The 24,646-nt window shown below is 34.9% G+C and overlaps 1 protein-coding gene across 2 annotated transcripts; it reads right to left on the reverse strand.

The window, feature by feature from the left end:
- Positions 1-5,074: 5,074 nt before the first annotated feature.
- Positions 5,075-11,583, reverse strand: LOC311085775 (CD48 antigen-like). Of its 2 annotated transcripts, XR_014606937.1 has the most exons (8): positions 11,427-11,538; positions 11,040-11,261; positions 10,095-10,403; positions 9,070-9,357; positions 8,884-8,994; positions 8,544-8,605; positions 7,501-7,737; positions 5,075-6,107 (listed from the first exon to the last, which is right to left on the reverse strand). XR_014606937.1 is itself a non-coding variant. In XM_084118406.1 (7 exons), exons 2-7 carry the CDS (start codon positions 11,077-11,079, stop codon positions 7,687-7,689), a joined length of 861 nt encoding a protein of 286 aa, XP_083974532.1. In that variant the 5' UTR covers positions 11,080-11,261; positions 11,427-11,583; the 3' UTR covers positions 5,075-7,686. The 2 variants fall into 2 exon arrangements, 1 of the variants encoding a protein (XP_083974532.1); XM_084118406.1 differs by having other exon boundaries at positions 5,075-7,737; positions 11,427-11,583.
- Positions 11,584-24,646: the final 13,063 nt, after the last annotated feature.

Here is a 24,646-nt window from a genome sequence, read left to right on the forward strand (position 1 = left end):
CAAAATAGGTAACCTTACTTAGGCTAATGGCACAAATTTAATCCAATCAACTAGTCCAAGTAGCATACAAAACTACTGTAAAGTAGTGTTGGCAATTCAGTTTTTTTCTCTGGCGACTAGAATTCACATTTTATAGACTAGCAACTTTTTTGCCGATTTGTTCATGTTTTTTGTTGAGAAACATCAAAATATGTAGTCTAACTTCCCTACAGCGCTCTGTCTCAAGTGCTTGTCTGTAAGTTAGTAATGTCACACCAGCCTGAAATGGGCAGCTAAAGCATATGGGCAACAGTTTTAGCCACATGTACTATGATGAGGCAAGTCAGGGGCCACATATTGTACAATTTAGACATAGCCTAGTTGTGTTGAGTTGAATGCCATGCCAATGATGTTTCATGTTACAGTAGCCCCAGCATTTCTCAGTATTTCACAGATTTTTGGTAGGCTACAGCCTCATCATGGGCCTATTACATAAATGTAATTGAAACACTCCAAGGGCTGCATCTGGCCCAGGACCTTATGTTGCCCATGTGTATGATTGTACTAAAAACACCAACTAAAAAAAGTACCGGTATGTTCTCTACCTGGTCAGATGTAAATATGCGAATTATGCAAACAATATAATTATGTATGCAGATGATGCAAATGACTAACATAGATTAGGGAAAAAATAGTATAAGAATAACTTACTGTTCATTTGGCTTGGTCACGTTTTCCAAACTAGACAAAAGACACAAATTAAAAACATGTATTTCTCCTGAAGCAGTAAATGGGATACTTATGACTACCCTTACCAAAAAAAAAAGTATACTTCAAGTTCATTTTATTAAGTAAACTTCAGTAAAGTTCAAGTATATTTCCCAAATATACTTTACATAGCAAGTATACTTATACCAATGCACTAATGGTATACTTATAAGTGTACTACTTTAATACTTCTTGGGACTAAATTGGCCCACTTTGTAGTATATAAAAGTATACTTTTATGTATACTTTAAGTGTAAAAGTAGTAAAGTTTGAGTACACAAATAGTTTATATTTAAGTTTTATTTTGAACTGCAACTATAGCCTACTATAAGTGAACTTATAGTGTTATGGGAAAATTCAGTATTTCTTATTTTCATTTGTTTTCAAACTGTTAATTCCATTTAATCATATGTTTCTGTGAGGTTTTCCAGCAGCTGAGGGGGGACAGGAAAGAGCAGGCCAATAAAACAGATGGGCAGGAAGATAGTGAAATACCTGAGCACGAGAAAGAGTTTGGTTAGAAGAATACAGGGTTATTTAACTAATAAAACCAGCACCAGGCCCTCTGCTCCAGGGAAGCTTATAGTTTACTATTTATATATTTTTTGGCACTTCAAAGTATACTACTAGAGATGTAAATGCAAGTATAGGTCAAATATACTTGTACTTCTCTGTATACTTGTTAGTATAAGCCAAGTATACCTAAGTATAATTTTAAGTATATCTCTGATAAATGTATAAAAAGTAGACTGAAAGCATACTCTCTTATTCTTAGTTTAAAATTAGTATACTAATAGCACACTTGAATAAACTTCTTTTTCGTAAGGGTACTTATGACTATGATACTTACAGTACATACCTGAGGCGAAACAAAAATGCGCTAAGAGCAGCAAATGAATGTTGCATGGAGATCCGGTAAGGTGCCCTGAGGGCAGTATTAGAATGTTGCATGGAGATACGGTAAGGTGCCCTGAGAGCAGTATTAGAATGTTGCATGGAGATACGGTAAAGTGCCCTGAGAGCAGTATTAGAATGGTGCATGGAGATACGGTAAAGTGCCCTGAGGGCAGTATTAGAATGTTGCATGGAGATACAGTAAGGTGCCCTGAGAGCAGTATTAGAATGGTGCATGGAGATACGGTAAAGTGCCCTGAGGGCAGTATTAGAATGTTGCATGGAGATACAGTAAGGTGCCCTGAGAGCAGTATTAGAATGTTGCATGGAGATACGGTAAGGTGCCCTGAGAGCAGTATTAGAATGGTGCATGGAGATACGGTAAGGTGCCCTGAGAGCAGTATTAGAATGTTGCATGGAGATACGGTAAGGTGCCCTGAGAGCAGTATTAGAATGTTGCATGGAGATACGGTAAAGTGCCCTGAGAGCAGTATTAGAATGTTGCATGGAGATACGGTAAAGTGCCCTGAGAGCAGTATTAGAATGGTGCATGGAGATACGGTAAAGTGCCCTGAGGGCAGTATTAGAATGTTGCATGGAGATACAGTAAGGTGCCCTGAGAGCAGTATTAGAATGTTGCATGGAGATACGGTAAAGTGCCCTGAGAGCAGTATTAGAATGGTGCATGGAGATACGGTAAGGTGCCCTGAGAGCAGTATTAGAATGGTGCATGGAGATACGGTAAGGTGCCCTGAGAGCAGTATTAGAATGTTGCATGGAGATACGGCAAGGTGCCCTGAGAGCAGTATTAGAATGTTGCATGGAGATACGGTAAAGTGCCCTGAGAGCAGTATTAGAATGGTGCATGGAGATACGGTAAGGTGCCCTGAGAGCAGTATTAGAATGGTGCATGGAGATACGGTAAGGTGCCCTGAGAGCAGTATTAGAATGTTGCATGGAGATACGGTAAGGTGCCCTGAGGGCAGTATTAGAATGTTGCATGGAGATACGGTAAAGTGCCCTGAGAGCAGTATTAAAATGTTGCATGGAGATACGGTAAGGTGCCCTGAGGGCAGTATTAGAATGTTGCATGGAGATACGGTAAAGTGCCCTGAGAGCAGTATTAAAATGTTGCATGGAGATACGGTAAAGTGCCCTGAGAGCAGTATTAGAATGTTGCATGGAGATACAGTAAGGTGCCCTGAGAGCAGTATTAGAATGTTGCATGGAGATACGGTAAAGTGCCCTGAGAGCAGTATTAGAATGTTGCATGGAGGGTAAGGTGCCCTGAGGGCAGTATTAGAATGTTGCATGGAGATACGGTAAAGTGCCCTGAGGCACTATTAGAATTTATGCGGCAAAAATGTCCTTAGAGCAGCAAATGAATGTTGCACTTGAATACGACACGGTGCTCTAAGACCAGTATTAGAATATATGCATCAAAAATGCACTAAAGAGCAGCTAAGCATTTTGTTGTTTGTATAAATGCCCTGGGAGCAGCAACAATACCACAGCAAAAGTGTGCAATGACAGCAGCGTAACTTGCTATAATAACGAGTAAAAGTTATAATAGAATATAAGCTAACATTAGCTATTATCCTTTCTTAGAGCTAGCTAGCTAATGTTGTGAGTTAGCTTACTTATATTAGTTAACGTAAGTTAGCTAACATTAGCTAACGTTAGTTAAATAACAGCTCGATAGAAAAACAAGCTTTACTTAAAACCCAAATACTTCATTATCTTGACATTTTAATGTAATAATCTAATATAGTTCAACATAAAACACAACATTACCTTAACTTAAAATCCAAATACTTCATTATCTTGACATTTTAATGTAATAATCTAATATAGTTCAAGTTCAACATAAAACAACATTACCTTAACAGTTACTACAACGATCTCCTTAGCGTGATGTCTCCCGCGTCCGGAGGAAAAAAAATCAAATAATCCATGTCCCGCCTCCTGCTGTCATTGATTGGACAACTGAGAGAACCAATAAGATGCAATGCTGCCCTAAGAACATATTTCAATAACTAAAAGTCTAATCTGCGAATTAAAATGGAAAAACAATGAGTAATTAACAAGCTTTCAGAACGAACATGCTACAGTTTATTGTGCTGTCAATAAGTCAACACACAGGCTTAGCATGAGCATGCAGTTCCGTTAAATGAATGTGCTAACAATTCATTTTACATCATTAGAGGCTAATATGATGGCTATGCATTAAAGAATATTTATTTAGCAAATCAAACAAGCCCGTCGGAGCCCATTGACTCCCATTTGACTGTATGACATAACATACAGATAAAATGTCACGCACTGTGCAAAGCAACAATTGAAACCTGCTAACCTTATATCTAGCGAGCTTATCCGTCGTCATCGGTGACCCTGCATGTTTACTAGCCTGCGCGTTCACGGCAGGCTCCGCTGTGGGGGGAACTTTACATGACAAAATACATGTTTAACAGCTAGTAGGCCTAACGTTATATGTTATGAATCTTACACGAAATTCATCTTCATCACAGTGCAACTAATGGAAATGGAAAAACGTGTATCAATGCAACCTGTTTTTAGTTTTGCCTTATAGTTATAACTAGCTCGTTAGCGAATCAAAAAATATATATTTTAAACTTTACCAATATCGATATGATAGCTTGATAGTGAGTAGGCTACTAAAAAACATCTTATTTGTTTATATTCATAATGATAAAGTTAGATTTTTTTATTACATGTGATTCTGACATGATGCTACATGCACTGCGCTCCTTCCTCTCCGCTCGTCTCAGGTAAATAATGCGTCTTCCAGCTCACGGAGTCGCGCGTTCATGTGTTTTGTGGGCGTGGCTTTGGAAGGACCCCAGAAGGGAGAGGGTGGACTGAATGGAAATAATGAGCTGTCTGTAAAACAGTCGTTAGAGGTCTACATACACTCGATTTTTATACTTTCTTTTTCAGAATACTTACATTTTAATTATGTATTGATATATACATAAAGTTTAAACAAATTTGAAAAATAAGTTTTTTTTCTTACCTACCCCAGCTTTAAAAGACATTAAGTTTAAATATGAATTCACTGAATATAATTAATTATTTTTATTGAATAGTTTTTCTTAATTGCATTGTAGTTTTAAGTTTCTGAATGAATAAATGTAAATATATGCAGAATCCAGAAGAAATATGAAGTGATTTTGTTTTATATCATAAGTGGATGTTTTTTTGTCAGGGGATATTCTTATAGATCTGCTATTCTCAATTATATTAGTCTTGTTTGATGCTCATGTGAAAGCTACATAAACACACATAATCTGAATCAGTTTTTCATGTATTTATATTTCAAGACTAACAGAATAAAGATCAAATAAACAAAGAGTAGAGCTGTATTTGTGATGTCTGCAAAGGTCAAGAATGAGGCCGAAGAATTTAAATGATATATTAAAGCATGTTTATTTAATATTGTACAAAAGGAGGCATACAGTTATAAAAAATATGAAATATAGATATTTAAATGATACAAAACACAAACAAAAGTACATCTGGAACAATAATATGAGAAATGTGACTTGTGGCTACCATGATCTTACTAATTACAACAATTCAACTTAAAATTTTACACAAAAACTAGGGTAAATTTTCATTAAAGCAATTACAAAGGATAATTTAACAAAACTGGATCCAGTGAATTAAGGACACAGTTTTCTACACTGTAAATTGAGGGAAAATGTTATTTCACTAAGAGTCCATGAAAGATCAATATCAGTGTCTTACATAAATTAGAAGTTAACTAATAAATGTTATATTTGTTTAATAGTAGCCTATATTTAAAATCAGTTTTACTGTCAAATGTGCATTTCTAGGTGAGAAAAAAACATACATTTTGTTAACTGCATTTGCAGTTTATTCATAAAATTATTTTTTTCTCTCTTATTTTAGTAATTAATTTATGAAAGAGACTGTAGAAGGTTCGCACTCTGAAAAAACTAGACAAAGTCTTTAACAAAAATAATCAATTATTTTAATAGAGCAAGAGCAGACGTTTCAGCCATCCAGCTATTCTCAATGCTCATAATGAATCAACAACAGACATGCAGTCAATTAATACCCAATAGTTAATCAGGAAACAATTGAAAATTAATTTATTTACACTAAATTAAGACCTTAACCCCATTCAAGGGGAATCGTAGCCCGGATGGGCTGGTTTTGTTCAAAGTAGAATTTTAGTCCCAGTCCAGTCCTGTCTACACTCTTTAAAAATAAAGATTCTTTGGCATTGATGATTCCATGAAGAACCTTTAACATCCATGAAATCTTTCCATTCCACAAAAGGTTCTTTATGATGGAAAAAAAAATTCTGTACTGTATTAACATGTTCTTCACAGTAAGAAAATGTGTTATTTTAAGAACTGTTCACAGAGGTTTGGGGAACCAAAAAATGGTTCTTCTCTCAGGTTTCCTCAAATCCGGCCCTGGAGGGCCACTGCCATGTTTAGATCAAACCCAAATCAAAGATGCCTGTTAAAACAAATCAAGATTTTCAACGTTACTAGAAAATTCCAGGTATATGAGTTTGATCATATACTGGGTGGGGATTTCTGGGATAGTTCTAAAATGGTTCAGGTCATACTTAGATGGGAGAGGTTATTATGTGAGTATAGGAGACCATAAGTCTGAGTGGACATCCATGACATGCGGAGTCCCTCAAGGCTCAATTCTTGCGCCACTCCTGTTCAACCTGTATATGCTCCCAATGAGCCAAATAATGAGAAAGAACCAAATCTCTTACCACAGCTATGCAGACGACACAAAGATCTACTTAGCCCTATCGCCCAACGATTATAGCCCCATTGACTCCCTGTGCCAATGCATTGATGAAGTCAACAGTTGGATGTGTCAAAACTTTCTTCAGTTAAACAAAGACAAAACTGAAGTCATTGCGTTTGGAAACAAAGATGAAGTTCTCAAGGTGAACGCATACCTTCACTCTAGGGGTCAAACAACTAAACATCAAGTCAGGAATCTTGGTGTGACACTAGAGTCAGACCTTAGTTTCAGTAGTCATGTCAAAGCGATAACAAAATCAGCATCATATCATCTAAAAAATATTGCAAGAATTAGATGCTTTGTTTCCAGACAAGACTTAGAGAAACTTGTGCATGCTTTCATCACCAGCAGGGTGGATTATTGTAATGGACTCCTCACTGGCCTTCCCAAAAAGACCATAAGACAGTTGCAGCTCATACAGAACGCTGCCGCCAGGATTCTGAGCAGAACCAGAAAATATGAACATATCACACCAGTCCTCAGGTCTTTACACTGGCTCCCAGTTAAATTTAGGATTGATTTTAAAGTATTATTACTGGCATATAAATCATTCAATGGCCTAGGACCTCAATACATTGCAGATATGCTCACTGAATATAAACCCAACAGATCACTCAGATCATTAGGATCATATCAGCTAGAAATACCAAGGGTTCACTCTAAGCATGGCGAATCTGCTTTTAGCTATTATGCCAGCCGCAGCTGGAACCAGCTTCCAGAAGAGATCAGATGTGCTCCTACTGTAGTCACATTCAAATCCAGACTCAAAACACTTCTGTTTAGCTATGCATTTACTGAATGAGCACTGTGCCAATGTTCGTCCGACTGTTTGTACTGTACTGTATTTTATTTTATTTTTCTAAACTGTTTTAATTATTCTTATTTCTTTTATTATTTTAATTTCTTCTATGTAAAGCACTTTGAATTGCCATTGTGTATGAAATGTGCTTTATAAATAAACTTGCCTTGCCTTGCCTTGATCAGGGTTTGAGCTAAACTCTGCAGGACAGTGACCCTCCAGGACCAGAATTGAGGAACCCTGGTGTATGACATCACTGCGAAAACCCCCTTTTGAAACCTTTATTTTTAAGAGTGCAATGACTTAATGAGATTTGTGCATGTATTTGTATTCGCATAAAACATGTGATTCCATCCCCTCTCTTGTATTTGGGGTATAGAAAGCTAGTAACCCAAAAACAGAATCACTTTTTGATCAAGAGTTGATTAACGTCTCACGACTCCTGCGTACACCACAGCATCCTGATCCGTAGCACTCTAAAAGAAAACATAAATGCACGTTCACCGTCATATGCAAGAACTTTATGTACACTTTATTTATCTATCATCCTCCTCCTAAAAACATTTTAAAACATCTCTAAATTCCTTTTTGTTAAAAGGCTTTTTTTTTTTGCATTTTATTTGTTGATGTACAAACAGACCGGTCTTTATCCACTCTTGCACACTCAGCTGAAATACTGTATCTACACCAGGTCTTTCGGTTTCTTTATTACGGGTTCCAAGTGGTTTGGAGAATAGACGACCTGATCTCACAGGAAAACGTTACGAGGTGGCAATTTCAAAAACTTATGATTATCAGAAAAAAAGCATGGAGGTCCACGCCTAAACACGTCTCTGGGAAAACATACAAATTAAATTGTACAAATTCATAAGAATTACCCACCAATTCACCAAAACATAAAATAGTTACGAATTGAGATTGTGTTACAACAAATGGATTAATGTAATATTTAAACATTTCTCTCTTCATTTGTTTGATTAAATATGTTCATTAAGTTATTTTAAATTGCCTACAATGTAGTAATTTCATATTTTGGGGGGACAAATGTATCTCTGATGACTCATAAGAGTTTGTGACCTCTTATAAATGATGACCTTCTGTGACCCTACAATATAAACGCATCAGAGCAGAAGACAAAAGGACACTAAAATACATCTACTACTTTTATAAATATCTGTTGTGGTGATGTCATGCTAGTCTGTGTAAATTATTAAACACACACATCAGACTCAATGCTAAAATAAATCGGAGACAAACCATACATAAAAATAAATTCTCTTACCGATTTATGTCTTTTGTAGAATGTTGGATCAGTGTAAGTGATCTCTCTATCACGGGTCTGAACTGTTTCATAATTACAGAAAAAAAAAATATATATATATATATATATATATATATATATATATATATATATATATATATATATATATATATATATATATATATATATATATATATATATATATATATATATATATATATATATATATATATATATATATATATATATATATATATATATATATATATATATATATATATATATATATATATACTGTATTTACATATAACACATACATATACATATATATATATACACTCATACAGTAGGTAATACTTGCCTTCTCTGTCAGTTTTTCTGTGTTTCCTGCAGATCCAGAAGATCACGACTGCAGTAACAATCACCAGAGATCCAGCAGCAGCAGAGATCAACACTATCAGAGACACTGAGTCTGGAGGAGGAGAAGGAGCGAGTCATTAGTGTGAGTGAATGTGTACATAAACACAAGATATCATAACAGATGTACCTGAACATGGCTGACAGAGTTGAGTGTTGTTGAGATGTAGAGTCTGGTTGCTGATGGGATTGTTCACCACACAACTATACGAGTCATCCAGACACTCCAGATGTAGAGAGAGATCAGACGGGCTCCTGAGATCAGACACACTCACGCTGAAGAATACACTGTTCCCTTTGTACCAGGAGAGAGTCACATCACTCACATTCACAACTGAACACACCAATGAACAAGATGATGAAGATGATAAAGAATTTTGTGAAGAGTTACTGCTGATGACAGGAACAGGCAAAGGAGCTGGAAAACAGAGAACATAAATAATTAACAGTAAGTTATGTTTTATTTGTCAGTATATATGATGCGTTGATTGAAATTGCATCACACATAGTGTCAGGACAAGCGAAGTACCAAAAATAACAAAGGTTTATTTAACGGGAGGTAACTCAAAACAAACAAGAAACAGTGTGCTGGTGCACAAACAATAACCAACAAGGACTGAAGGAACACACAGGACCTAAATACACAAGGAAACAGATCAGGGAAATAAGACACAGCTGGGGCAAAACAAACGAGATAACTAAATGAGGTGATTAACAGGGCACAGGTGAGACAGATGAATTAATGACAAAGACAACACAGTCCAAACATGAACGGAAACGTGACACATAGAGAGGTCAAAGCTGACACTGGCAATATTGTCATGAACCCCTCTCTCAACATTTATAAATGATTCATGTTTAAAATTGAATTAAATAATCAGTATTAAGCTAAACTGACTAAATATAAATATATTGTAGAGAAAATTGTAATTTCCACAACAAGATCAAATCATTTTAGATGTGTTGGAAACGGTCTTGACTTTCAGAAAAGAGACAAAGATGACAGATTTCTCTTGTGATGTTGGACATTTATTATAGAAATTATTTTTCAAAAACAAATGCATCTATTTGTACAAAGACATTACTTACGTTTTCGGTGGCCATTGTTAGTAGAGATATTAAATTAATGAAAGTGTGAAAAGTGTTTTAACTCACCATAGACGTTAAGATTTAATATGTTGAGCGGTGTCTCTGATCTGGTGCTTTTGACTGTATAAAGTCCAGAGTCTGTGGTTCTGGTGTTTGTGATGGTCAGAGATCCAGTCTTCTCATCCAGCTTCAGTCTGTCTCTGAATCTCTCATCAGGAAAATATGTCTTCTTCTGTCTGTTGATTTTAGCTATGAGACTGTGTCCAAAACTCCACATTATCAGTTCATCTGTCTGTATTTCAGCATCAGAGTTTAGAGTGACAGATTCTCCCTCAGTCACTGACACTGACTTCACTCCATCAACACCAAACACTCCTGAACAACAAACAGAGGTGTTAACTTAATGACATTTTAGTAATTTTGGAGTTTTAGTAATTTCGAAAAACAATTCTTCACTTTGCACTAATTTCAATGTATACTTATTGAAAGGGACTGCAGAATAAACACATAAAGTATTTGAGTATATTAGTCTGGTAACACTTTACAATAATGTTCATTAGTTAACATTAGTTAACTACCTAAGTTAACATGAACTAAGAATGAACAATACTTCTTCAGCATTTATTAATCATAATTATTAATATTATTTTCAACATTTAGTAATACGTTATTAAAATCAAAGGCTGTATTTGTTAACATTAGTTAATGTACTGTGAACTAACATGAACAAACAATGAACAGCTATATTTTTTTATTAACAAACATTAATACAAATAAATGAATAGATTAATAAATACTGTAACAAATGTATTGCTCATTGTTAGTTCATTTTAGTTAATACATTAACTAATGTTGACTAATGAACCTTATTGTGAAGTGTAACCATTAGCATTAGTCTGATACAACTGGAAAATATTAGAAGCCAAATGGAAATAATAAATAACAGAATTATGTGAACAAATGGTAATATAAATATAATATAAATATAACTGTAGCCATACAAATACTCACCAGCCAGACTCCATGAGAACAAAAAGAAGAAAATAAACATTTTCTTCAGCAGTTCACAAAGCAGTTTCACAACAGAACAGCGATAGTAAATGTTGAAGGTTTCGTAACAAAGCTAATGAAGCTGCTGGTCTGTTGTAAAGTGGTTTAGTGAAACTCTGTCAGTCTGATTAAACTCCAGCACCGCCCTTCAGAGACTGAATATGACTTCTCAAAATCACACTGCTTGATATAAAGAAAAAATAGAATGTGAACTCTTTCTGAAAACATAATTTAAACATATCCCATTATTAAAACAAATATGAACCTAGTGGTTCTTAAATCATCCACATCACCGCGGTAAAGTTGGTTTTATATTGGACATTCGTTTGACGTTCGGAATTTCCTTACCTTTACTTGAATAAACGCGCTCGAAGTCTCTATCTCTACGTTGATATAATGGTATGATGTGATAGTGGTATTGTATATTGTTCTTTCTTGTTAAAATGCCTTTTAAACGTGTGAAGCCTAAAATAGTTATCTCCGCCTATTGAACAAGTAAGGGAGTGTGGCAAAAATGCAACACTGTCTAAAAGACGTTTGTATTTTGTGACTTAAAGACTTTAATTACAGCCTATGAAGAGTTCAGATGCCTCTAAGTGCCATCTGAAATTTTCTTCTATTATCTTCTTTTTTTTCAAGCTTTTACGAATTAAAAATGATAATTCTAGAAAAAAAAAAAATTCTAGGCCTATAGGCTATATATATTTATACCTGTGTGTCTCAGACAATGCTTTTCTTAACTTTCTGTTCATTAAATAATCAACACTGATAATAATCATATGTATTTCTTGAGCAGCAAATCACCATTTAGAATTTCTGAAGGATCATGTGACTGAAGGTTTCCCTGCTGTTAATCTTGCTTGTCTTATTTTGTTTTATTATTATTTTTTTTTTTTTTTTTTTTTTGTAGATTCATCAAGGAGAGAAGAGAAATTCCCTTGTCATCACTAATTTCTGCAACCTTGAAACAGTTCAAATAAAACATTTTATATTTTTTTTCTTTCTTTAAATGTAATTGTTTTTTTTTTTTTTTTTTTTTTTTTTTTTTTACTTCGAATAAAATTGTTGCTTTAAATTGGTATGTTGTATTGTGGGAAATAAAGTAGGCCTTTTATGTAATGTGTTGCCTCTTTTTAAAGAATTTTAGGAAGACTTTTTGTATAAAGGTTGTCCTTTTTCTGTTTTATGAATTTTGAATTTCAGACAATTATGTAAATCTTGTGTTTCTCCAAATTATTCCATAAAATAAGTATGTCTATTGTATTTTTGTTTTTAAAAAAAGGTTGGTTTATAAATGGTCTTAATATGTTGTGCTGATTGCAGCCACCGGCATGGGAGCAAACAGTTTGTCATTTGTTGGTCACAAGACAATGTCTAAAAGCAAATGAGGATTACCTTCAGGGTTTTCTGGCCTCAGTTATGGACCCCTACCCTTTCACGGACTGGGATGATGCGTTTCAACATTCCAGTAATATTTTCATTTAGTAAACAATCAATAGGCTATCATTCTTTTTTTTTTTTTACACCATTTAGGCCTACTTCAGGGGTGAGGTGGGGTTGATGGTCAGGATGGCCCCTGTATGTTGCGTAAATTGTGTTGTATTACCTTTGCAGTACATCTAAAATAAACAACAAAAAATAAATAAACAAATGATAATGAGCCCCTCCCCTGCCACACCCCGGTACCAGCTTCAGCCCGCCCCTGATGGCCGCGAGTTCTGGCCTGTGTGCAAAATTTAAAGATATTTCAAGCCCAAAAGTCCCAAAAGTGTCAAAAACTTGAAATATTTAACTCCACTCAATATTTAATATTTAATTATAATTAAGTTTTAATTGTTTATTAAAATAATGCATGTAATACATTTTAATACATTATTTAACAAATGTATTAATTAATAAATAAGTTTTAGGGTGACCTTAGCCAGATGAAGACTAACCATCGTTAGCAACTAAGTTAGCAACTTTGTTGGTTGCAATGCAATTTCCCATTGCCAACCAACTGGTTTTGGGAAACGCAACCAACAAAAACGATGGTTTTGGGAAACGCACCCCAGGGCCGGGTTTCCCGATAACGATGCATCTTAGCTCTTAAGCCCGCTCTCTACATGTAAGGTAACGAACGCTCGCCGCAATTCCATGCGCGTTTCACAAAAATGTAGCCTATACTTAACATGAACGCGCGAGAACGCATTATAAGAGTTGCTGTCCATTTGTGAAGTGCTGAAATATACTCTTATATGGAATCGTATTCTAAACGTTAAACCTAATAATCGTAATTTTTTGTCGATTAGCAATCAAGACAAGTGAGTCTATATACAGCACCTACAGGCGGAGGCACTGACAAAAATGCTGAAAAAAAAAAATATATATATATATATTTCAAAGAGATGGAAGGGGCGGACTGGCCATCTGTGTGATCTGGAGAATCACAGAACGGCCGGTACTCCAGGACGGCCGGCGGGCCGGCGCACTGGCCGTGGCCGCAAAGTACTGAGAAGAAGAAGTGGAAGAGGAGAAAGAAACCAACAGCAAAGACGTTAGATAGAAGCATAGAAATAAGTATTTATTATACTCGTATGAGAAACATCAAATGGCAAACGCTCAAAAAGCGGAACAAAACTTGTTTGATCTGAGCAGCGCAGAGCATTATCAGATCAGCCCCCCAAAAAAGCGATCGCGGCCAAAGCAGCTGCGGGCTGATCTCGATCACGCGAACATTACACCGAGCTGCGCGATCCACTGAGAAGCATTTCAATTCAGCGCAGAATTCTCTATCTCTATTATCAAACCCACTGATAAAAGCCAGATGAAACAGCGCTGATATTCTCAACATATTGACGCAAAAAAACAGGCGAAACATTGTTCCAAGAACAAACCAGTCAGAAGACATTTCATTTCATAACTTATGAATTAACTAGTAAAACTGTAGTAAAACAAACTTTTTTTTGGTAGAAATGTGCCATGTATTCATATTAAAAATGCTGTATAAATGTATTAGATGTTATGCAGTAATGTTTTTGTTTAGAAGTTGTGGCAGTTTATTTATTTATTTTTGCATTTATATTTATACTAAATGTTTGGCCTACTGTTTTTGATAACACATACAACAGGTTTATAGAAAATCAACAAAAAATTCTATAAATAGGCCTACTTTAATAATTTTTCAGGAATTGTTGATTTTTTTTAAAACGCTTAAAAGTCTGAAACAGAATATCAAGATATTTTATTATTTCGCATATGATGGTGAAAAGTAAAAAAGCACCACCATGTTAGGCTATATGTAGGCTATATAATAAATATTTTTGAGTAGCCTATAACAAACAAAAATCCCTTCTAGATTATTGTATCCCTTGAGGTAGCCCCCACAAAATGGTTGGAGACCCCTGGTAAATAGTAACTATGTTTTATAATTACAAGTTTGTGTAATTTGGGGTTTCTGTAGCCAGTGACACTTCATTATTTGTATTTTATGGCATTGCACATTTTTTGTTTTTATTTGAAGGCTGAGGCTTCATTAATAAACACAACCCCAATAATCATCATTGGTTTTGAGATGTTACTTGCTGTGAATACCTTGTCTGATAGGCTACAGTATTGTGGCATAGGCTATAGTATCAGGACATCCTGGCTATAGTGTCTGTCGCGAATGGCCGGATGATGGGCCTATTTGGGAGAAAGTTCAGGGCTGTGTTTTAGCCCCAGTCCGTCCCTGGATGGAATTAATGTCCTGTTAGAGGAGATAGTGAAACAAAGATACTATTTTTAACAGATTTAAAGGACACCATACAAATTTTTGATCAGTCTTTGGAGCATATTTCCAACATTACTACTTTTATGATTGTTTGTTCATTCTTTTAATTTAGATGTGTAGGCCTATTTCTATTTTCTCCCCTTTTTAATTATTTAATTTATAAATTAATTTTAACAAAAAAAGAGGAGGCCTACAATAAAGTGTACAATAAAGTAGCCTACAATCAAAACCTTATATATACTCACGTTGCACTGTAATCTGTTAAATCATGTTAAGTGCATTTTTGTGAAACGCGCGTGGACTTGCGGCGAGCGTTCGTACACGTCAGTAGAGAGCGCGCTTAAGAGTTAAGATATCTTTATTGGGAAACCTGGCCCTGCGACATAAAGGTCACGCATAATTGTTCGTGCATTTAGTAGCCTAATCATTATGATACTAGAATCATAATAAAGTATTTTTTATGAGTAAAAAAAAAAAAAAAAAAAAAAAAAAATCAGATGAGTTGATATGAACGCAACGCGTTAAAATAACGAATGTCGAAATAATGACGGGCTATTATGTCGAAATAACTAATTATGTCTAAATAACTACTTATTATGTCGAAATAAGATATTATATGAAAATAACAAGATAGGTTTTTTGTTTTATTCAACGTGAGGTTCAGGGCTTCCATAGAATACAGCCTGGATATAATTGCTTGCAGAAGTTTTTTTTTTTGTGGTGTTATCAGGGTGTTTTGGTCTTTCTTGGGGGTGCTTATAGCACCTGCTAGACCCTCCCTATAGCCGCCCATGTTCCTACTAAACAAGGAGCTTACGAGTGAGAGACAGGTGGAGCAATTAACTGAACCAATAATCATCAAACACCAGAGGTTATATGAACGTTGTTTTTGTGGCCGACTTAATTTTGCCCAAGTGTTCGGTAAGATGGGCAGGTAGACAATTAGACTAGTCCAGTCATTTTAAGCCAAAATGGGGGTCAACCTTCAACAAATTGCAACAGAAGCAAACTCAACTGATTTTGTATCTTCAATATGTCCTGGGTAAGGGAGAAGAAAAAAAAAAGCCCAGAAGAATCCCATTAGGGGAAAGTTGAGAAAAAGACCCAAATATAGCCTATTCATACACCTATTCTTTCTTTTTCCTCATGTGATTAGGGTAAAAATGTGAACCTTTTTAGAAATCACCATAAAAATTACAGAGATGATTACTTGCATAAAAAAAAAAAAAAAATGTATTACAAGTTTTTTAAAATTGTTTGTTAACATGGGCAAACGGAGCATAATCTAATTACGTATGTGCTAATTTGCATTAATAGGGTAACATTGGGTATAGCATTGGTGAAAATGTCTTGTTGAATCTTGTTAACATATAACAGTAAAATACTTAATGTTAAGGTCTGAATGTAACCCATTTAGGCTACCCATCAGCATAGAGGCAGAAGGAAGTACTTTAAACCAGCCTTTATTAATTATTATTGCAGAGATGGGGTTTGGGGCTGGGTCCGTGGGACTGTTTCTGGGGATTTACTTTTTATTTTACCTACCTTTTGTCTTCTGCATTCTCCTCACCCTTGTTCTTCCCTCAGACTCATCCCCTAAAAACAGTCCCACGGACCGAGCCCCAAATGCCATCTCTGCAATACAAATACTGGTTTAATACACTCAATAATCAATACTGTTTTAAAGTACTTCTTCCTGCCTCTATGTATTTATCCTTATGGGTAGCCTAAATGGGTTCCGTTCAGACCTTAACAATACATTAAGTCTTTTACTGTTATATGGTAAGATTCAACAAGACTTTTTTACTTGGCTAAACCCAATGTTGAGATCTGTTGTGCTATTTTTGCAAATGAGCACATAAGTAATTATAGATTATGCTCTTTTTGCCCATGTTAACAAACTATTTAAAAAACTTGTAATACATTTTTTGTTGTTGGTCTTGATGCAAGTAATCAACTCATTCATTTTCATGGTGATACCTAAAGATTAATTTTGACCCTATTCACATGAGAAAAATAATGAATAGGCGTATGAATATAGGCTATATTTTGGTCTTTTTCTAAACTTTCCCCTAATGGAATTCTTCTGGGCTTTTTTTCCCCTTACTCAGGACATGTAGGATACAAAATCAGTTGCAATTTGTTCAACCTTTTTTAAAAATGACTGGACTAAATAGACAGGAGAGCACATGGCTTGTCGTGTGTTTCCTTGTGCCATGTGCTCACAACAAACATGACTAAAACAAGCATATGGCTTGTGATTGTTCTTACACAAAACAAGACATGAACACAACTATGAGAAAACTCATATGCCGTATGTTCACAAAAAACACGAATGCATGCAGCCAGTGAAAAAAATCCAGCTGCATACTACATTGTACTAGACAAAAACACACACACACACACACACAAAAAAATGCTTGCTACACAAAACACAACAACATTTTGACCTCTTGGCCTGGCCAAAAAAAATAACCAAGCACTCACAAAACACACAAGAACATTTTGGGTTAAATTTGGACCAACCCAACCATTGGTTTAGGATGTAATTTACAATTGTAACTCAACTGTTGGGTTTGTCCATATTTTACACCAACTCCATATTTTACACCAGCATTTCTTTTTAGTTTAGCCTTGAGGTCACAGCTGATTTATGCCTTAGATATGCATAATGGTGACAGGGTGAGCGTAACCTGTTGCCACTTTTTAGTATTATTGCAGATGTTGAATGACCATCACCTTTAATATGCTACAGACCAATGCCACACCTGCTACAAATCTTTTCAAATTTTAGGCCGTGGGTTATAAAGGTGCCACATAGTGTTTCAGTTTTATTAAGTCAGCCACTAAATTGCATGTGCAATATTGTTATAGTCATGGCAAAAACGAAAAGGGGGAAAGGGGCTGCCAGAAAGGACTTGTGGACGGCAGCTGGCGGAAAAGAGGTAATGGTTAGGCTTTTCAAGACAGCAAACATAAATCAACAAGACACAAAACAAAATGCACCCATCTGGCATACACTTTCAACAAACATATTTGGACAAAACACTCAAAACAATAGACAGTGGCTTTATGTTGTGTGGAGATACAACAGGAGGAACATTAGAGAAAGTGTTCAAAAGGAAGATGATTCTACGCCCTCTAACTGTCATACAAGAGCAGATAAACCTAGAGCAGTGAAACCTATGGAGTGTGAAGCTGAAGATGATGTGCCTCTTCCCAGTGAGCTGACTGTACCAAGCGAAGCTGAAGATGATGTGCCTCTTCCCAGTGAGCTGAGTGTACGAAGTGAAACTGACGATGATGTGCCTCTTCCCAGTGGAGCTGATGTGCAACCCCCAATCGAGTTTGGTGAAAATAAATGTACAAAGGATGACTTTCGGAAAATGTCAACCCCTTTTTTAATTTCATTTATACATTCATTTAAACAAAAAACGAGTAGTAGGTAGGCTACAATAAAGTACAATCAAAACCTTATATTATAGCTACTCACGTTGCAGTGTAGTGTGTTGTCTAGATAAAAGTGTAATCTGCCGGTTGTCAGGTGACCTCATACATCTGTCTTCTTACGATGCACTTGGGAATTTACGATATTACTCCAAAGCACTCGTAGTTCTACAAAGATTTTCAACGGCTACTTAAGTTACAATGCTTTTGGGAAACAGACCATATACTTAGGCTTAGTTACGATGCTTATGGGAAACGCAGCCCTGTTTGTCCCGATTACACTCATTAATTGTTTTTTAATTTATTATATTTCCGGGGCATAGGAAGTGTCTTTCTTACTTTACAGTTACTGTACTACTAAGAGCAAGTAGTCAAAATATTATTTAGGACTCCAGATATGAGCTTGAGACACGGACAACTTAGAAACTTCTAGTTCAGCATCATCTTCAGGATTCCATGGACTAGAGAGCTAAGAGGAATGATCGTGTGATCAGTGATTTTTAAAGCATGAAGGTGTCACACCCTCTGGAGGGTTGTGAGCCAATAAGAAGGTGTTTAAGAAAAGAATTCAAGATTCAAAGTTGAATTTATAATTTAATCATTCACTTAAATCACTTAAACTCTCTCATTAACTCACTCGTGTATAAAACATGAATATGACCTTACAATATATAAAATGTTATTCTTAACTTTTTTTTTTTTTTAGTATCTTCATGTTCCTTCAAATTCAGTTTTTATTGTGGATCCTGCAAATGATGAACCCGATATGAAGCTCCTTACAGCTGCATCTCAAAAATTCAGGTAAAACCTTTTATTTTCAGGATTTCCGACACTCAAGTGAACACACACACACACACACACATTAGGCTATTATGAAATGCTTTGCACTAATTTTAATTTTATTTTGGAAAACTGTGGTAATTGTTTTCACACATAGGCAGTATTTCAGGATGCGCCTGAACCAGCTGGGAAAGGAGGGATGGGTCAACATCTGTGAAACAATTTTTGTGTAATGGAAAAAAGTGTAAAATTCAGTTAACTGTTAAATTATTTCCAACTATCCATTTTAGAATCAAAAGAGGACTACTGTTCGATCTGTGCTTTGAAAGACCTCCCTCAAAGGACAAGCACAGACATCATAGACTGGGTAATTGTGGATGGCACGGGTGTGAGGGCCTTTTAATTACTGCTTGCAACTTTAATATTCCTGTATATTTCTGCTTACTAATTGTTGACATCTTATCCGTTAAATTAGAATAGGCCTAAACCATGACCCAAATGCATCAGCATGTGGGATAATCCTTCTAAACGGAATAATTTACATTTTCTTTGCTAATATATGTACTTTATTAACAACTAAAAAGAGCACAGTTTTTCTGTCCATCAGAGGTGTGTGAAAGACACATGTCTGCTTAAACTGTTCCTATTGTGCTGTAAAGAAGAGAGTCATTCGGTTATAAATGGACAATGGTGAATAATTTGGACAATTTGTGATTTTGGGGTTAAGTGGTATCCTAAAATGCTAATCGCACATTGTAACTAAGTTAAATAAGAAAAATGCATGGTAAATTGCACAAAGCCAACACAATACATACTGTATGATCATAACTTGTATTATATTTTCACCAACTTTCATTCTCCTGCAGGTTCAGTGTGAAAAATGTGCACGATGGTTTCATAGTCCATGTGTTGGTTTCAATACACAGACCTCGGGAATGGATTCACCATGGTTCTGTAAATTGTGCACCATTTAAAAGGTAATTGATGTGAAAGTCAATTTAGTCTCTCTCTCTCTCTCTCTCTCTCTCATATATAAATTCATGCTACATCTAAAATGTATAGATTGTTATAGTCCATCTTACTGCATTTTCACATTGATTGAAATGTATAATGTCTTGTGGTTTAACATTTCCTCTTTTTTTTTTCTTTTTTTTTTGATAAGCTGAAGGTGTGTGAGCCGACATCAATTTTATTTTGTGCTCCGAGAAGATTTTATTTCATTCATATTTCTAAGTCGTTGTGCTGTCTGTGAGAAAACAGAATTTGATTTATAGTAATTATTATTATTATTATTATTATTATTATTTAAATAAAATAATTGCTACTGTTTGAAAAATTATGCTGTTTGTTCATTTTGAATTTATTTTGAAAGTTTTTCAACATCTGCAGAGATTAGTAAAATCTGCATTTCCTTAACTGTTATTGCACTTTCCAGTTTGCTGGGTTCTTATTAATATACATTAAATTCTCCATGCATTTGCTATCATTAACAGAATTGTGTTTTTATATATAAATATATATTATTAGAACATACTAGAGAAAAACAAGTTTGTTGAGACAAACTTTAAGTCGGCTTGAGAAAGCTGGACCAGAGAGTTTAAGTAGTTTAAAGTTTTAATTATTTGAAGTTTCAAGTAGTTTAATGTTTAATTTAAGTTTACAAGTAGTTTAAAGTTGCTAGGGTGTTCTGGGTATGGTTTTCTGAGTGGTTACTAGAGCATTTCTAGACATTGCTAGGGTGTTCAGGGTGGATTGCTAAGGTATATTTAGTGGTTGCTATGGTGTTACTAGGTAGTTGTCACAGATTGTTACTATGGAGTTTGTTAAAATCTTTAATAAAGAGTGCATTTAGTATTAGCTACCTATGGCCGAATCACAGCCGCGCTGATATATTTTTCCAAGCCAAATGTTCTATTTTTCTTTTCTTTATTGTATATAATCAATGAGTACTAAACAAGAAATTAGGTGACATTTAAGGTGTCCCTATTTAAATTAATCATTTGATATAACTTACACTTATTGTGTACATGTGTTTTTACTTAAAGTTTTAACTTTATTTTAAGGTGTCTATTTTAATGTTGTTACAGTTTATATATATATAAGAATAATTAACAGCATACTACTTATCATAGGGTTAGGGTATGGATTAGGGTTTGGTTAAGGGTTAGTTGCATGTAATTATGCATAATTTACTGTTATTACTATGGTAAGTACATGTAACATGCGTAACAAGGACACTGTAAAATAAACTGTTACAAAAAAAATCTGTAATTACAACTGTTAAGGCTTCTGAGTCGTGTATGATGAACAGGAAATGCGTGTGAACAAAGTGGACACGTTGTGATGTCATCGGGTCACATGACCAGGAAGTGTAATAGCTTTGAATGGTGGAAAAAATTCTTAAAAATACAACGATTGTTCTTTTGACCATATGAGTCGTGTATGATGGACAGGAAATGCGTGTGAACAAAGTGGACACGTTGTGATGTCATCGGGTCACATGACCAGGAAGTGTAATAGCTTTGAATGGTGGAATTTTTATGACAAAATGTTGTGATATAGCTCAAACAGTAGAGCGATGGTGCTTGCACCTTCAAGGTCATGGGTTCGATTCCCAGAGAAAGCAAGAACTGATTAGAATGTACATGTGCACCCTGAAATGCAATGTAGACTAAGTCCCTTTGGAAAAAATGGTCTGTTCAATAAAAGTATATGTTTAAACAAGTTGAGTGGTAGCGTGTTTGCCTTTAATCGGGACACATCACAAGGACCCGAGTTCAAATCCAGCTATTAGGTCAATGTAGAATTAAAGTCCTTGCTCTGACTCTATTTCCTGTTTACAATGTCCTATAAAATAAATATTGCAAATAAAATTATATTTTTTATAAACAAAGCTATCTAAGGTTTGTAACATGTGTGTAATATATGTGCAATGTATTGCTGTTGTTCTTGCTTAAGATACATAAAAATAAATAAATAAAAATAAGCTTATGTGGCTTTTGTACCAAAACGCTTTTCATTCATGATTCAGACTATATTTGCATATCACTTGTTTTATGGTGTGTAATTATAAACACCTTTTACCTTTTATTTTTATTTTTTTATTCTCAGGTTAGGTAAAGTCACATCTGTCCTAAATAATAGGCATTTGATTTTCCACACTTGTACAATATTTAGATCACAGAAAACTTCTCCATGGTTAGTTCAGCTCAACCTTTTGTAAAACAGAGACTTATGGCAGGCGAGCCTCCTTCAATTGTATATATATATATATATATTTATATATAATTTTATTATTAAATACAGGTAACAAGTTTACATAAAAGGTACAAAGGTACAATTTTTATTATAAAAATAATAAAAATAATTTACAAGCTTTGAAATTCATTAGGCACAATCCAAGGCATCTTAACACCAGCTGTCTGTGGTGAATCAGCGTCTGACTGGATGTCATTCCAGCTCTGTTTTAAAGTCCATCAACTTTTTGACATCTTCAGAAATCCCCTCCTAACTTGTTGATTTGAGCCTTTGCCTTTTCGTCCTCCTTCTTCTGGACCCTTTCTTCGTCACACATTCTGAATCTCGTCCGCAACACAGACGGTAGGCTAATGCTTGCATTTTTCTTCTTTCTTTGGCAAAGCTCTTTCTAATACATTTTCAGTTTCTTTCTATTCTGCAATATGCCTAATAAATGCTTAGCCTACAACATTCAGTGTGGTTTGTTTTTCTTTATAAACCATTTTCTTGATAAATGATTTTACAACAATAGCAGTTTTTTATATATATATAAAACATCTTATCAATAAATGACTTAACAACAACTTTTGGTGTCTTGCTTTATAAAAACACTTTCATTAGGCTATATAACATTGTTGACTCCAATACATAATTGCTTCATACACAAAAAGGAATATTGATCATAAAAAAAAATGTGCACACCCAAAACACTAGCCTACATGTTTTATAGCTGCAGCAGATACTAGTAAATACTTTAACTTTTTTATTTTTTTTGCAGTTTTTTTATCCGTTTCACACTTTAGAAACGCTCCCTAACTTTTCAAGCCGAATGTCAAACGAATATCCAATATAAAACCAACTTTACCGCGGTATCCACATCACATCTATACAGAGAGCACACTAAACACAAAACAAACTACCAAAGTCATCATATTATATTATATTATATTATATTATATTATATATTTTCAAAAGTTAAACGATAGTGCTTTTATTTTGGTAGAAAAGTTGTATTTTTCTGGAGTAGCCTATTTGCTCTGTTGCTCTTGCTTTGTTTTGAGATATTTTCGTTAAAAGGAACAAAAACAGACAATATGTGTCTAAAATGTGAGGTTATTAACTTCTTGTTTATCGTACTGTTATAAAATAAAAATCACATCACATTTACAATCATGCTGATAATCAGGGAAAATATAATTCCTGATAATTCTTAATTTTCTCATGTTATTAATATAAAATCGAGAACTCCCTATTTCCCAACAGCGGAGCTAACGTTGATAGATTCAACTTTTGCCATATCTGGCCGGCAAAACGACAAACACATCTTCCTTTTTTTAAGAATGACTTAAGTGCCGTTCTTTGCTGTTTTCTCAAAGAAAAACTTAACTCCAAGTCCTCCAGAGTCGCGGCCAAAGCCGATTCGAAAGACCGTTGTTCTCCAGCAGCCGTCATTCTTTGTTTTCAAGTGGCAGCCGTCGCAACTCTGTCGTCATATGTTAAGCCCGCCCCCGCCTACTCTATACACGACGTGATTGGCCTGACCCAATTTAGGTTTTTGCAGCTAGAAGGTCAATTGAGTATTATGGAAGCTTGTTTCCGCCACAAAAAAAAAAAAAAAAAAAAAAAAAAGATAATTGCGACTTTTTATCTCACAATTGCGAGTTTACATCTCGCAATTCTGACTTTATTTCTCAGAATTGCGAGATATAAAGTCAGAATTGCGTGAAATAAAGTCAGAATTCTGAGATATAAAGTCAGAATTCTGAGATATAAAGTCAGAATTGCGAGATATAAAGTCGCAATTGCGTCTTATAAAGTCAGAATTCTGACTTTTTTTCTCGCAATTGCGACTTTATATCACGCAATTCTGACTTTATATCTCAGAATTCTGACTTTATATCACGCAATTCTGACTTTATAACACATAATTGCGAGTTTATATCTCGCAATTCTGACATCTTTTCTCAGAATTGTGAGATATAAAGTCCAATTCTAAGGGGGAAAAAAAGACGGACTTTTTTTTTTTTTTACCTTAGAATAGTTTATATCTCACAATTCTGACTTTATAACACGCAATTGCGACTTTATATCATGCAATTCTGACTTTATAACACGCAATTGCGACTTTATATCATGCAATTCTGACTTTATATCTCCCAATTGCGTGATATAAAGTCAGAATTCTGAGATATAAAGTCAGAATTGCGTGATATAAAGTCGCAATTGCGAGAAAAAAAAGTCAGAATTCTGACTTTATAACACGCAATTGTGACTTTATTTCACGCAATTCTGACTTTCTTTCTCGCAATTCTGACTTTAAAACACGCAATTGCGACTTTTTTTTTTGCGCAAT

Source organism: Abramis brama, assembly GCF_963993115.1.
Source record: "Abramis brama genome assembly, chromosome: 6".
NCBI classification, from domain to species: domain Eukaryota; kingdom Metazoa; phylum Chordata; class Actinopteri; order Cypriniformes; family Leuciscidae; genus Abramis; species Abramis brama.